General features: G+C 35.1%; 1 protein-coding gene across 2 annotated transcripts in view; it reads left to right on the top strand.

Moving 5' to 3' along the window:
* Positions 1-11,823, top strand: part of 14-3-3zeta (tyrosine 3-monooxygenase/tryptophan 5-monooxygenase activation protein zeta) — a 12,763-nt gene extending 940 nt beyond the window's left edge. Inside the window, exons 2-7 of one of the 2 annotated variants that reach the window (XM_068388514.1) lie at positions 6,811-6,911; positions 7,100-7,257; positions 7,365-7,403; positions 7,983-8,106; positions 8,620-8,783; positions 9,660-11,823. In XM_068388514.1, coding sequence (XP_068244615.1) covers positions 6,812-6,911; positions 7,100-7,257; positions 7,365-7,403; positions 7,983-8,106; positions 8,620-8,783; positions 9,660-9,818 — 744 coding nt within the window. In that variant the 5' untranslated portion in view covers position 6,811 and the 3' untranslated portion in view covers positions 9,819-11,823. Of the gene's footprint in view, positions 1-6,810; positions 6,912-7,099; positions 7,258-7,364; positions 7,404-7,982; positions 8,107-8,619; positions 8,784-8,896; positions 9,061-9,659 lie in introns of both variants that reach the window. The other variant, XM_068388515.1, reaches the window with a different exon arrangement.
* The last annotated feature ends 2,405 nt before the right edge of the window (positions 11,824-14,228 follow it).

Consider the following 14,228-nt stretch of genomic DNA (forward strand, 5'->3'; position numbering starts at 1 on the left):
TTTTTGTGGGCGTGGCGCCCTTTTATAGGAAACCATGTGAGCACGTACTCCGGCCGCCATAGTGATATTGGTCGTCCGCTGTAGCTCCCGCCATTTCATGTTGCGACCTATATCTGTTGCATTCTTTCTACGGTAGAGACCTTTAAAGTAGGTACTTTTTCTGTTCAAACTTCGCAGAAATCATTTTAGTAGTGATTTGGATTTTAAAGTTAATTGGTTATGCCGTTCCATTTTCGAAAGTTCTTTAAATAGGTAGATACCTGTAAGCAAGTTGGCTATTGGCTCACGTCGTGCATATTTTAGTGTAATTTTACAAGTCAGTCTTGTCTAGATTGTTTTATTGGAACGAAATTGCCTATCGTGCGATACGTTAAGGGAGCTTGCCCAGGGGTATCTTGATATAGGTTACCATTATTCATGAGATTTGGTCATATTTTCAGTAAGCGCGAAAGCAATGGTTAGATAATGACAGTCTAACTTAGAATATCCTATTCTTACCGAACTTTCTTCCGTTCAATAATCTGGCAGTTACTTAAATGGAGGGCTGCACCTGTACAGAATGTAAGTTAACCAAGTCTAGTTACTGAACTAGGCTAAAGATCTAAAAGCAGTCACCGTTACTGTGCCAATGTTGGTACCGTTCATCAAAGTATTGGCTATTTGCAACCGCTCTGGTAGGTTTCAAAATGAGTACGATATTGGTAGTATAGGCCTAGGCATCATTTAAATGAGGCCTGGTTAGGGTTTAACTTCATACCCTTGATCCTCTTTTCAAATAAGGCAATCTTTTGGAGAATTAAGGAGCTTGGCCCAGGTATTTTTGTGCCTTGGCACTCCATAGCCGAACTGCAACCCATTTTGAAATGTAAGTTTAAAGTATTTACTGGGTAGACTTTCTCTAAAAAATACCCAAACTCAATTTAAAGGAAATAAATCCTATTTGCGTTAATTTATTTTGTTTTTGAACAGAATTTGCGATAGTTCAGAACCCTTATTAGTTCTATGGCAAGGTTGCTCTGTTTAAAAAGCTGCTTTAAAAGCTTTTACAAACTACATAGACGTTTGGTTTAGGGTAAGGACGCAGTTAAGATCGTAGAGCACCACCGTGTAGGTAAGGATCAGTAACTTATCGGTTTGTTTTAGCCATGCTTGAATTCCTAGTAAAAGGGTTTTTTTTTTTTTATAAAGTTCTTTCACAAAGGGAATTGAAGAGCACAAAACTTTCCCTACCTAACCCTTGTTCTTGTTTGGTGTGCGGATATCGCTTTCTATAGCGTCCGCCCCCTTTAAACCTGCATTCTTTAAATATCTAGTGTGTGTAAATTCAGTTATTTTTTTTCCATAAGAAGTTGTCATCTTCAACTAGGAAAAATTAGTTTTAGACATAAGAATGGAAAACGATGTATATTAGGAATACAGTACTTGGAAGTGTCTTCAGGGAAGGCTGCGTGTTAATGGTCTAACAAAACCCTCAAACTTTTATATATATAGAATATTCGGTCAAGTTTTACTATATTACAGATTCTCATTTAGAACAAAAGCATATTCTTTGAAGAGTCAGAGGCTACAAATGACAAGCTGGCCTTAATTGTTTTAGAAGTCTAAATTATCCTTGGTTTTATACCAAATTGGGAATAGTACAGTAGGTATCTAGGGAGTTGAGTTTATATAAGGGTTTAAGATAGTTTATGCAAGTCCACTAAATTGGCCTCTTGTGCGTACGTAATTGTGGAATATTGACGAGAGATATGGAGCAAGTTGTGAAAGCCCTTTAATTTGAGATTATATTGCATTCCTGCAAAATGAACGGAAGACTTGGCTTTGAAGATTTTAAGGTTTGAGAGTTAGAACTTCTATATTCAGTAATTTATCCTGCTATCTAAATAAATTCTTCAGATTTTTATATGCTTTACATACATATGTGTATATATATATATATATATATATATATATATATATATTATATATATATAATTGTATATAATATAGGAGGTAGGCTACTATATGCAGCTTTATTATAGTTGAGGACGGAACAGCATTTAGGTATTTTCTATAGAAAAAATTCAATTTGGTGTTTTCCCTACTGAAACCTGTATTGTCGTTTTTTTTTTTTTTAAATCTTGATTAGAAATTGATTGAATAGAAATTGCCCAAGTTTTCAAAGAAGCATATCGTCCAGTGGAAGCCGATGGTTTGACATCAGCCTGTTGATGCACAACAATTTCCTTAAAAAAAATCTGTGAATGTCTCGTTTTCTCATAACGAGATTGCATATTACCGCTAACGTAGCTAATCTTGCATTCTTGTTTATCAATATGTTGCTGTACAAGTTGTTAGCACTAGGACGTACATAGTGTTATAGGTATTAGGCTTTGAGCCATTAGTGTGGACATGGCTGCTCAATTTTCCTCATCCTTTATTCATTGAAATGTAGATGTAAAAATAGTTAACAGTTCTGTACTGTATGGGTTAGATTTTTGGGTTAATTTCAGGGTTAAGGTTTTTCAGAGTTGGAATCATTTGAAGCCTTCTAGACAAAATTGAGATATTATGAATAGCAGTCTGGGATATTTGATAATTCAGGCCTTTCGTGTGTGTGTGTATATATATATATATATGTATTATATATATATATATATATATATATATATATATATATATATTCATATACTGTTGAAAGAGGACCAATCCTCCACTTACCACGCTAATACCATTGAATATTTGATCATTTACATTTTAATCTAGTAGAATATTTTAATTTGTACAAATTTGAGAAAAAATGCTAAAGAACTGCCATATAACATGCTGTAGAAAAACCATGTCTGCTTCAAACTAGTGTACATTCTTAGCTGCTGTTTGAGTAGATTCTTAAGTCCCACAATCTGACATCAAAGAGGAAGACTGTAATACTATACATAAATCCTTTTCATAGCTGAATCAGAATTACGAAGTATGCAAGCTCAGGGCTTACTATCAGTGGATATTATTGCTTAGAGGTATGTACTGCTAAAGCTGACAATAATTGCTAAGATTTAATGTTATAATTCCTCTAATTGATATGGACATGATTTTGTTGTGCTGATAGTTTCAAACAATTATCCCATAGTGTTTGGGAAAGGAGTTGGACGTGATAATGTATTAGGGTAGTTTTTAGTAATTTCTATATACTGTATTTTATTGAAAGTCAGGTTGTTCCTCTTATTAATTACTAATGCAATTTTAACACTGAAGTATAAGCAAGGTAGTTTTGTACAAGAGTTTATGAATTAGTTCAGCTGATTGACCAGGGTGATCTCAATACCATAGGCCAAAATCTAGTTGTAAGTTGCTTTTTACTTGCTAAACTACAACCTTAGTTGGAAGAGCAGGATGCTATAAGCCCAAGGGGGAAAAAAGTGCTGTGCAGTATCGCGTTAGTTTTTAGGGAGTTGAAATAATGCCTTGTGGTTATTGTCCCTTGGGCCTTTTCATGTTATTACCAGTTTACTGTATTTAAGGAAGAATTAATATATCAATATTGATTTTTATGCACAATCAAATTTTAAACAAATAATTTCGTCCAAATTATTAGTTTTACAAATGTTGTGGGACTAAGGTTGATATTTATTTAAACATCTGAAAAACTTTTTAAAGTTTTGTGAGGGCCTTAAAAATTAGGAAGCAGCATTGGTAAATTTTCTGGTAGGGTGATAGTGTTCACATTTGGTTTACTTTGATGGCATGAACAAATTCATTTCATTTCTTTACAGCAGCTGTTGAAAATACACTTAATAAACTACTAATTGCAGCACTTAGTGCTTTAATTTTTTTTCTCCAATCTGAAAACTTCCAATTACTTTAAAAGCTCAAATTGAGCTATATGTGCACCAGTTTCACATAGCTGCACATACATTACTGTATTTGCTCTCATCTTCACATGTCACCTGGTTGGGGTGAATTAAAACTGCTGATGTAATTTATTATGTGATCAAAGTGTTTTAGATCAATTTTTGCAAATAAAGGTTAGGTTTGGTAAGCACTATCATACTCCTGGTGTTACAAGGTTGTTTTGAATTCCAGAGAGAGGGAAGATAACGTCGGTATAATTTGGCTTTGTTTCTGGCAAAATTCTGCTGTCTTTACACTTGATGTGAATTACTTTCGTGCTATTGTAAAATTTTCTTGTTGCTTAAGATCCTAAGGGTGATGTTCATATTAGTCTTTGAATTGCGCAACTGCGTTGCAGGGCATTATATTGATGGCTCATTTCTCGTATAGATTCTTTAATGGCCCTTAGTGATTTTAACATCTGAATACATATCTAAAGGCGTTCGAGGATACCACCAGTTATGAACACAATGTCATGAGTATTTCAAAAAAATTTATTAGATTAGTTTCATTGTGTTTCTTCAGTGTTCATTACAAATTTTTACCCATGGATTTTTAGTGCTAATTATCAGCCTAAGGTAGTATTTTTTTTTTTTTTTCCAGACTGGTAATGAAAAGTCCATTACTGTAATTTTCAAATTTTAGTAGCTTGATATCCTCTAAAGACTTAATTTCTTTGAAAATATTATTTGTGCTCTTTGAACATTGCTAGGGTTAGTAGGGTGTGGAAATTAGGCATTGATTTGCCTCGAATTGTCTAGTGCTGATTAAAAGAAATATATATATATATAATATATATATATATATGTATATATATATATATATATATATATATACTCCTATTACAGTTATGTAATTTACATATTTTGTCAGTTTAAGCATAGTCCTGAGCAGGGAGCTTTGGTGGATGAAGCAAGCTTGCTGCAAGGTCATTATCTAGTAATGTAATTTTCTTGGATTTTTTGTCTGGAAGTAGGCAGGTAGAAATTTTTTTATCCGTAATGTAAAGGAGATGGTTGTCCTGAAAATATATAGGTGGCTTGTACAGAAGCTTTTTATGGTGAAGGAAATGTTTTAACGTTCTGAAGTTGGGTGTAAACTTAAAATTATGGCATCCTATTAGTGTCGTGTGTATAAATTTAGGAATGTTTCATGGTTCTTTTTTATCAATGTTCATTGTTTAGATTTGTTTGGAGTTGCATAAATGGTTTAGTTATTGCTTGTAGTAGGAAGTTTCTCCCCTCTGGAAAGCATGTTGTCCTCTATTCAGATGTGATATGTAATCAAGAGCTGCTATTGAGATTTAAAATTCAATTTTGAACTTAATTTAGTGGAACAGCTTTTAAAAAGTTAGTTTCTTACAGTAAACTTATTGGATAGAATGGGGAAAAAATAACTTTCAGGTGGCTGGACATTGCTAAACTGATCAATTTTTTAAGCTAGAAATTCTGTGTCAGTTAAATTGGGATTCTGTTATAGAGGATGGATTTTAAAGCTAATTTTATTGCAGTGACATAAATATTTAACAATCTCCTTTTAATGAAGCAAAGAAAATTTTACTACAGGTATACCAGAATGGGGTTCTGCAAGGTTTCTCCCTGGGACCCATACAATTATTAGTAAAAGGTCAATGGTCAATTGTCAAGCATTTTCACCTTTCTATGTTATTTTGCTGCCATAGTAGTATTTTTTCCGCTATTGTCCACAGGTGACAGATCACAAGAGTATGGCAGCAATTCTAGTCCAAAACATAACTGGCTTGTGTATCAAATTCACCTTAAAAGCAAGTAATGTTGACATAAAGATCAATGGCCTTAGTTTTTTCTTTTTCTTAACTTTGCGAGTAATGCATGAACTAGGTTTTGAACTAACTACATTAATGTCAGGCTAGGCAGTCACCTTAAGAAAATCTCAGATTAGCAATTGCTGTTTTAACCAATAGATGACTGGCAATGTTGTTCAACAAAATTCCTGTAAATTTACATTCATGTAAATTGGCTTAACACCTGCCAAGCATTTTTCTAGGGATTTTAACTGAAAACTTGCTTGGAAAAAACAAAATACTTCATAAGCAACAGTGTAGACTGGTATGTTGCCTGAAGGCGTGGGTTACTACTGAAAATTAAGGGGAGGGTTGCCCTTGTGATGTAGAATTGTGTAGACCAGATCATTAGGTATAAGACATTCTAGCACTGAATTTCTTAAACAGAGTTTAAAAGCATACACCTAGTGTAATCAGGCATGCAGAAGACATGATATGATTTAGGAAAGGTTATTGTATCAGAAAACCTGTGTTTGAATACAGTATACAGTAGTTTCATGGGTTCAGTGCCATGTGCCTAAATGGTACGATATGATTTCCATATACTTGACACTTTAGTTCTTTATTCTTTAATTATGTTTACTTTTCTCTAACTTTCATCCCTCATTTTATCCTTTCCTGTTTAATTTCTTACTCCATTGTGCAGTAAAGATTTAAATTTCTCTTTAAGCTAAATGTCCTTCCCGTCATTTTGCTGCCATAACGTCTAAATTCCAAGAATCCATGTTACCCTATTGTTTCGAAGGTCCTCACAGGAGTGCATTATTATAAAGTTAATGAACCATGACTTACCACAGTAAGCTTATCTGGAAAAAAACTAGTTGAAGTTAATTTGAACTTGATTTAGCTGTTAAATAAGTGTCTTAAGTGTCCCCTAAGGTGCAACAGCAATCCAACCTAACTATTGCAGTCATTCAAAGTAGGCCACGTGTAAAATTTTGTAATCTTATTATTTTATTACCGTGCTAAGTTTGCAATTTGCAAATCAAACTGCAATTATGATTTCCAATAGGCTAACTCCTGTCAAGGTTGTTGCAGAAATTAGGTTTTTGGGGAACATTCATAAATCCAACACATCTTGACTTTTCTTGCAAGAAGTTTCCATTTTTCTCCTTATACAGAATGGCAGACAAAGAGGAACAAGTACAGCGGGCAAAACTCGCAGAACAAGCCGAGAGGTATGATGATATGGCCGCTGCCATGAAACAGGTCACAGAAACCGGTAAGTTCATTTTCTGTATTTTCCCCATTTGTAATTTTGTGCCTTCATTAATTATCCATTTAAGCAGTAGCATTCTGTATGGATATCTGCATTTACTATAGTATGAGTTGGATTGAAAGTTCTAGAATAAAAGTTATCCTAATTTGAAGAATAATAATTAATACATTATGGTGGTTTGGCAATTCCAGGGGTCGAATTATCAAATGAAGAACGAAACCTTCTGTCAGTCGCCTACAAAAATGTTGTAGGTGCCCGAAGAAGTTCGTGGCGAGTCATATCATCAATAGAACAGAAAACAGAGGGGTCAGAGAGGAAGCAACAAATGGCAAAAGAATACAGAGAAAAGGTATTGGTATAAAGTTTAATTGAGGGTATAGCAAAATATTAACTTAATATTGGATATACATAACTGTATTTTTTAGGGGGACTCAGAAGTTTCTTTTCTTGTTCCAGGTCGAAACAGAATTAAGAGAAATATGCCAGGATGTTTTGGTGAGTACATTTTGTGATTTTGTTACTGAAGTTAGTTTTGTGCATATCTCTCTCTCTCTCTCTCTCTCTCTCTCTCTCTCTCTCTCTCTCTCTCTCTCTCTCTCTCTCTCTCTCTCTTTCTTTCTTTTTTTCTTTCTCTTTGTGAAAGGTGTAGTTCAAATGGGTTTGTTGGTTGTGTGGACTTGCGACTTTGTACAACAGATGTTGGTATTCCCTTGGGAAAGGTGAATGAAGTTTAAATTTGCATAAAATATAATGTGTTGCAGCTTTGGAAAATATATTAAAACCTAGATTCCTAATATTCATATCAAAAAGCTGCTGGAACTTTGTCAGAAATCTCACAATTCAAAGTGTAGGCATGCTTTAATTTGGTGTAGGTTATAGCATTCATTGGGTTTCTAATATTCCCTCCCAAATTTGTTTGGACCAGCTTTGCAAGTAAAGTTAGACTGGCTGGATAATCTCCCCATTTTCATAATTTGACTATTTCTATGAACTTAGTCAATTAGGGTTATGCCGAGTCGTACTCTCATGTCTCCTAAGGTTGGTAGTGTAGCACAGTTATAATATTTGTTTCAGGGTCTACTTGACAAGTTCCTCATCCCAAAGGCCTCCAACCCAGAATCTAAGGTCTTTTACTTGAAGATGAAGGGAGATTACTATAGGTACCTGGCTGAAGTAGCTACAGGAGATGCACGAGCGGGTGAGTTGATCAATTCTATCGATGAAAGTAGGTTTTCACTCCGAATAAAATGTGTAAGGGTGTAGGAACATATTTTAATAATTTTGTAATGCCTTGTCATTTTCTAGAATTTAGAAATTGGAAAATTTTTAATGCCCTGAAATTTTTTTAAACTTGAGAAATTGATAGTAGGATTAACAATCCATGCAGATTGATATATTAGAAAGTTAACAGTTTTAATGTCACGTCTCTCCTGACCTGTTTTTGTGTAGGTGTAAATTTTAAAACAAAATATTTATTTGATGGTAAAGGGATGAAGAATTATGAGTTTTATTTCTGGTATAGTTCTATGCAACAATATAAATGGATTAGTGTGTAATGGTTACATGGGGTGTTTGTTCTGAGTAATGTTGAATGATGTGATTTTCAGAGATAGACCAAACTAGTTAGATTTTTAAGCATGAACAAGTGAATTTGGTATTTACGTATGTAAGCAAAAAAAATTTACATTAACCCCTAATTGCTCATGTACAGGTGTTGTTGATGACTCCCAGAAGTCATATCAGGAAGCATTCGATATTGCCAAGGCTGAAATGCAGCCTACTCATCCAATTCGATTGGGCCTGGCGCTAAACTTCTCCGTATTCTTCTATGAGATCCTCAATTCACCTGACAAGGCCTGCCAGTTAGCTAAACAGGTATCTCATCACAATTGTTCTCATTTTCAGGGACTTGATGACAGCGAGGAGAGCAATTTTACTGCATTTCATTAGATTTTTTTTTTTATTAATTTTTTAATCACTTGTTCAAGTTGTGGTGGACGACTCTCAGAAGTCGTATCAAGAAGCATTCGACATCGCTAAGTCCAAGATGCAGCCAACGCATCCCATAAGGTTGGGTTTGGCATTGAACTTCTCAGTGTTCTACTACGAGATTCTCAACTCCCCAGACAGAGCGTGTCACTTAGCCAAGCAGGTAACTGACGGCTAACGATTGATAAGTGAACCTAACAAGTTTGTTCATGAAGTGGTGATCCCAAAGCAAAATAACCGTTCCCTTTCCCAAATACTGACAGTCCTGTCAACTACGTCGTGTTCGCATTGCGTGTTGTAAAAAAAATCCTTGTAACAGTTCTATAGGATTTAGTGAAATATAGGATAAATTTATTGCAGACTAACTATAGTGGACTAGTGAGTATCAAGAAAATTGACTGCAAACTAACTTAGTGGTAGCTTTGACAGTGTTTTAGATCCCTATTCGTATAATTGTAACTAAATTAGTTCTCACGTAGCAAGTGTGCCTGTATGATTCTGCATACCATAATGTTTTATGATCCGGTTTTGACAACTTTCCATTATTAAGTCGTGGGTTATTGCCTGTATAGTGTTACCGTTTGGTTTCTGCTGGCTTAGATGACCATCTGCATAAGGGAGGAATTCAGGACAATTGCTCTCCCCGTTCATTACTGGACTTTTTGTACAACTTGAAAGCATGTAAGATTTAAAAAGATATACAGTTAACAATTACTGTACACCATTATTTTCCTAATTCTTAAAAAAAAAATTTCTTTACAGGCGTTTGATGACGCAATAGCGGAATTAGATACGTTGAATGAAGATTCCTACAAGGATTCTACGCTCATAATGCAGCTATTGCGAGACAACTTAACGCTGTGGACGAGTGATACACAGGGCGAAGGGGACGAGGCTAATGATGGAGGCGATCAAAACTGATGAACGCAACCCCTAATAGCAGGCTCTACTCGACCCTCTTCACTCGTACCTACAAGTGCTGATGCTGCCGCCTAAGGGTCGATCATTCCTCACAGCTCCTCCCTCTAGACACCACCTATGTCGCTGAATATTGTAGTCGGAGTACTGCCCTACGGCGGCTGGGCGGCTCGCTCCTCTATGACGCTACGCTCACCAGCTCTCGATACTCACCCATAGAAGGGCCTCGTCGATAAACCACCAACATCCACCCTTCGACGGCCACAGCCTTCTTTTCCTCTCGGCCTTTGCTGGCTGTACTAACAGACCCCCCTTAATTGAAAATGCCTGAGGGGTCTATTTTGTCTTCATAGTTCAATTAGAAAGGAAAATTCTCCCAGTGCGTTTGTGACTCACCGTGGAGGAGCACGTTCCCCCAGCTGTTGTAATAACAATCGTGTGCAGAGACTACAGTTAAAGGCGTGATGTGTGTGTCACAGCTCTTCACTTTTTGCCATCTTAGATAGAAAGAAAGCAATTGCGAGAGAGAGACTGTGAAGTGATTGAAAGACAGTGGGACCTATTTCTTGTTTAGAGCTCTCTGGGCCAACGTGGAGAGACAATTAAATCATTTTTGATAGTGTGAAAACAACGCTTGGGTCGGCTGGCCGCTGCTCTTCCCAGGGCCGGTCAGCCAGACTGCATTACTTACATTGCTAAATATGAACCACTTAGCATTTTGTACTTCCCAATGGGGTCGGGCTCCCTCGGTCCCACCTCTTTGTATGTAACATTGCGTAACGACAGTCAGAGGACAAACCAACAAGTATGAGACTGTTCTGTATTCATTCGTCAGTGCATTCGTGTGGTTGTAGCAAAAGGTAAATTGTAATAAGTGTAATTGTTATAGAATCCCTGGCTTCTTGACTATCTAAATTTCGTATACAAAAGTCTTCATTGAGCATTAAAGATGGCCAGGAAGAAATTCACTCAATGTTACAGCCCATGAGCACTGTACATTTAAGATTAATACTGTATTATTGGTTTCTTAGATGTGACCCCTTCGAAATTGAGCTGATTTCTGTTTTGTCGTGGCCAGTTGGTGTCTACAAGATCAATAAATAAACTTAAATGCGGTAGAAGCAGTAATTGACTTTGTTGGATGTAATAAGCATGGAGTATGTGAATGGAAGTTGATTATAATTTTTTTATTTTATTATAATTTTTTATGTACTGAAAATTATTTGCGTCGCTCTTGAGGATGTTCGGCGTCAAGGGGAGCTTATAAGTAATAGGCTTGGGAAGCAATTTCATATCACCATCAAAAGGGCAAAGTTTAATTGGTGTATTACCATCCGAAATTTATGCTTGATCTGGAGTTGTAATGCCACTTGAGCACGGGAGCAAATTGTACATGTCACTCATCATAATCTTAATCTGATTCATTTTGATCATTTCGCTTAATTGTATAATCATCAGTGTAAATATTCCCTTTCAAGCTCTCCTGACGCCGGGAGTTCTCAATGTGCTTTTTTTTTTGGTTTTTGTTTCATGAAGAACCAGTGAACTGAGGAGCTTTGTTTTTCTCTGGGTTTGTACTTATTCACGATGATTGTAATAGGCCAAGCACACTCGGGGGCATTCCAAGAGGAACAGGGGGGCGAGTAAGTCAATCTGCCCTTCGCAGTTCCTCCCTTTATTCCTGGGGCTCGTGAAAAATCTGCCCACCCCCGAAGTTATATTTAACATGAACGTAAAAGAAATTTTATTAGAACATGTAATTTTATTTTTAATCTGCATTGTAAAGATCCTCCCCGTAATTACACATTGGTATTAATTAAAAAGATATATAAATATATTATATTAGCAAGTGGCCGGCGCATCAGATCGACTGCCAAATGAGATGTTTAAGAAAGCATAAAAAATGTTTTGGTGGTAGTTTAGGTCTTTCCAAATTTAACTTTGAAAAATTCTTGCCCCGTTGTCAAAATTGCTTTCCTAAATCAACGTAATAAACGTTTCATATATATTTGGTGTTTTACTTGTTTCCTTGAAATAAAGTTGAAAGTATTACAAGGTTTAGAAGGTTGTGGAATCAGTCTTCGTCACTGTCAAGTGATGTATCTATCAGTAGCAGTTTTAATTATTTGATATTGGTGGATAAAATTCAAACCTAAGAAATGGTAGTGGGATTGAATTGGTGGGGCAATAACAGGAGAGTATCCAGGGTTTGTGTTTTTAAAAAGGAACCTACAATTCTGGTGAGTAAATCATACAAAATCAAACTGATGTTCACTTTGAGCAATAAACGGTTAAAAATGGGTTGAACAATTTTTATGCACTTTGCCGTGCTGAAGTAATTTTTATTTTTTTCCTAGGACAATTTCCACACAACCTCCGAATCATTCGGACATAATTTGACTATATTACCCCTTAGCCATTTTATCGTGGCTGGTGACATAATTTTGCCAAAAATGATTTTACTCCTATAAGGTGCTAAAATAATGAAGCCAATACTATAGACAGGTGTATAAATAGTTTGCACTTGAGTAGGCTATTAGATGTACTAAATCATATGGTGATTACTGGCTTTCAAAATTAAAAGAAATGAACCGGTCAATGCTATGCGATACTTGCAAGTCTGTTATATAAGTTTAGGGAAACATGGAAGCAAAGTTATGGAGAGGAAAATGTGCCCTCCTTGGTAATGTATGGTTAAAATGGGAAGGTGGTTTATTTCAAAACTGCCAATATGTGAGTGGATTTTTATTACTAACGTCTAGACATGATTAGTGGTGGAAAGGATATGAGCAATTTACAAGTGGGCTCTAATGTTGAAATTCCCATCAGATTCTGTAGTTTACTACATATTTGATTTTTATCTAAGTTAACTAATAAGCGAGGCGTCTAAAGACATTTAGTACTGGCTTCAATCTTGAGTGAAAACTTTGATCCGGGTATCTAATGGAACGGTAGAGTGTTTTTCCAAAAGATTCTTTGACGACCTGTAAGCAAATATATATATATGTATATATATATATATATATATATATATATATATATATATTTATATTTTATATATATATATATATATATATATATAATTTTTATTACATATATATATATATATGTATATATGTATGTATATATGTATATATATATGTATATATATATATATTATATATACATTATATATATGTACATTATATACATTATATATACATGTACATTATTTATATATATGTGTGTGTATATATATATATATATATATATATATATATATATATATATATATATATATATATATAAATTACACATTGTTCACTAGGGCGTGACAATGTGGGAAAAGATACCAGCTACGTCGTAGAAATTGTCCGGTCCACCTTCTCAAAGTTATGGCTCACAGCAGGGTCCACTAGGTGAGCATTGTGCCATGTTCCTACTTTTTAATAGATTCATACGGGGTAATCAGTGTCAAAAAAGAAATCAAGGGCCTCGATATTTTTTCTGTATACATATTAAATTAACACTTGTGGCAATAAAGTTTTCCACTTAAAGGAAAGTCTGAAATCGTTCGGGTTATCTGAATATTGAACGGTTGCAAATATTAGTTTTGCCAAAATTCTTAGAACCATTAAGTTTCCACGTAACCAGCAGCGTTGTATAATCTTGGTTGAATAATTTTTAAAATGCTTACTGAATCGAGTGCGTTTATGAATGAGCTACGCAGTTGAATGAAAAATGGCGTCGCTTACCGTAATGGATCGATAATCGTTGGGTGATATTTTTTATATGATTTTACGCTTGCTTTTAAGTCATAGTTTAATTTTTAAAAGGTGTCAGGTAATTGCCTAAGCTCGATATTGGTATTAGCAAGTTCATTTGTGGAAAATCGTGCAAAATGGATTAGACCCGTAATTGGATTTTAATTTCCACGTTATTCATTAAGGTGTAAAATTCTATTTAGTAGAAAGAAAAAATGCATACACGAGTAAATAAAAAGCCGTTGACTTTATGACGGCCAGAAATTCGAAACTCTTCATACTAAGCATTTTTCATGATGGCCAAGGCAAGATTAATAGTTTATTACCATAGTTGATCTATCTCGCAATAGATTTAATCTGGATAAAATTCTGAATTACGCAATTTGGTATCAATAGGGCCTATTTTATTTAAATTTTTCTATGGCAGGCCTAGCTAGAAATTTCTTAAAAACACTCATGCGTTTTTTTCTAGTTTCATTGACGAAGACGATGGTTATTTTACTGGTTCATTCATCTTTCTATATGCTATTCCATAGCTTTCATTTAAAATAAGCGGCGTCCGTGTCTTTACAAAGACAAGTACAAAAGAAAGAGCGTGAATTAATTCATAAGGTTTAGGATGAGAGCCGAAAACACCGTGTGGTTATAAGCCTTCTGTAATGTGGAGATT

The sequence above is a fragment of the Palaemon carinicauda genome, chromosome 15 (genome assembly GCF_036898095.1).
Source record: "Palaemon carinicauda isolate YSFRI2023 chromosome 15, ASM3689809v2, whole genome shotgun sequence".
In the NCBI taxonomy this organism is placed as follows: Eukaryota; Metazoa; Arthropoda; class Malacostraca; order Decapoda; family Palaemonidae; genus Palaemon; species Palaemon carinicauda.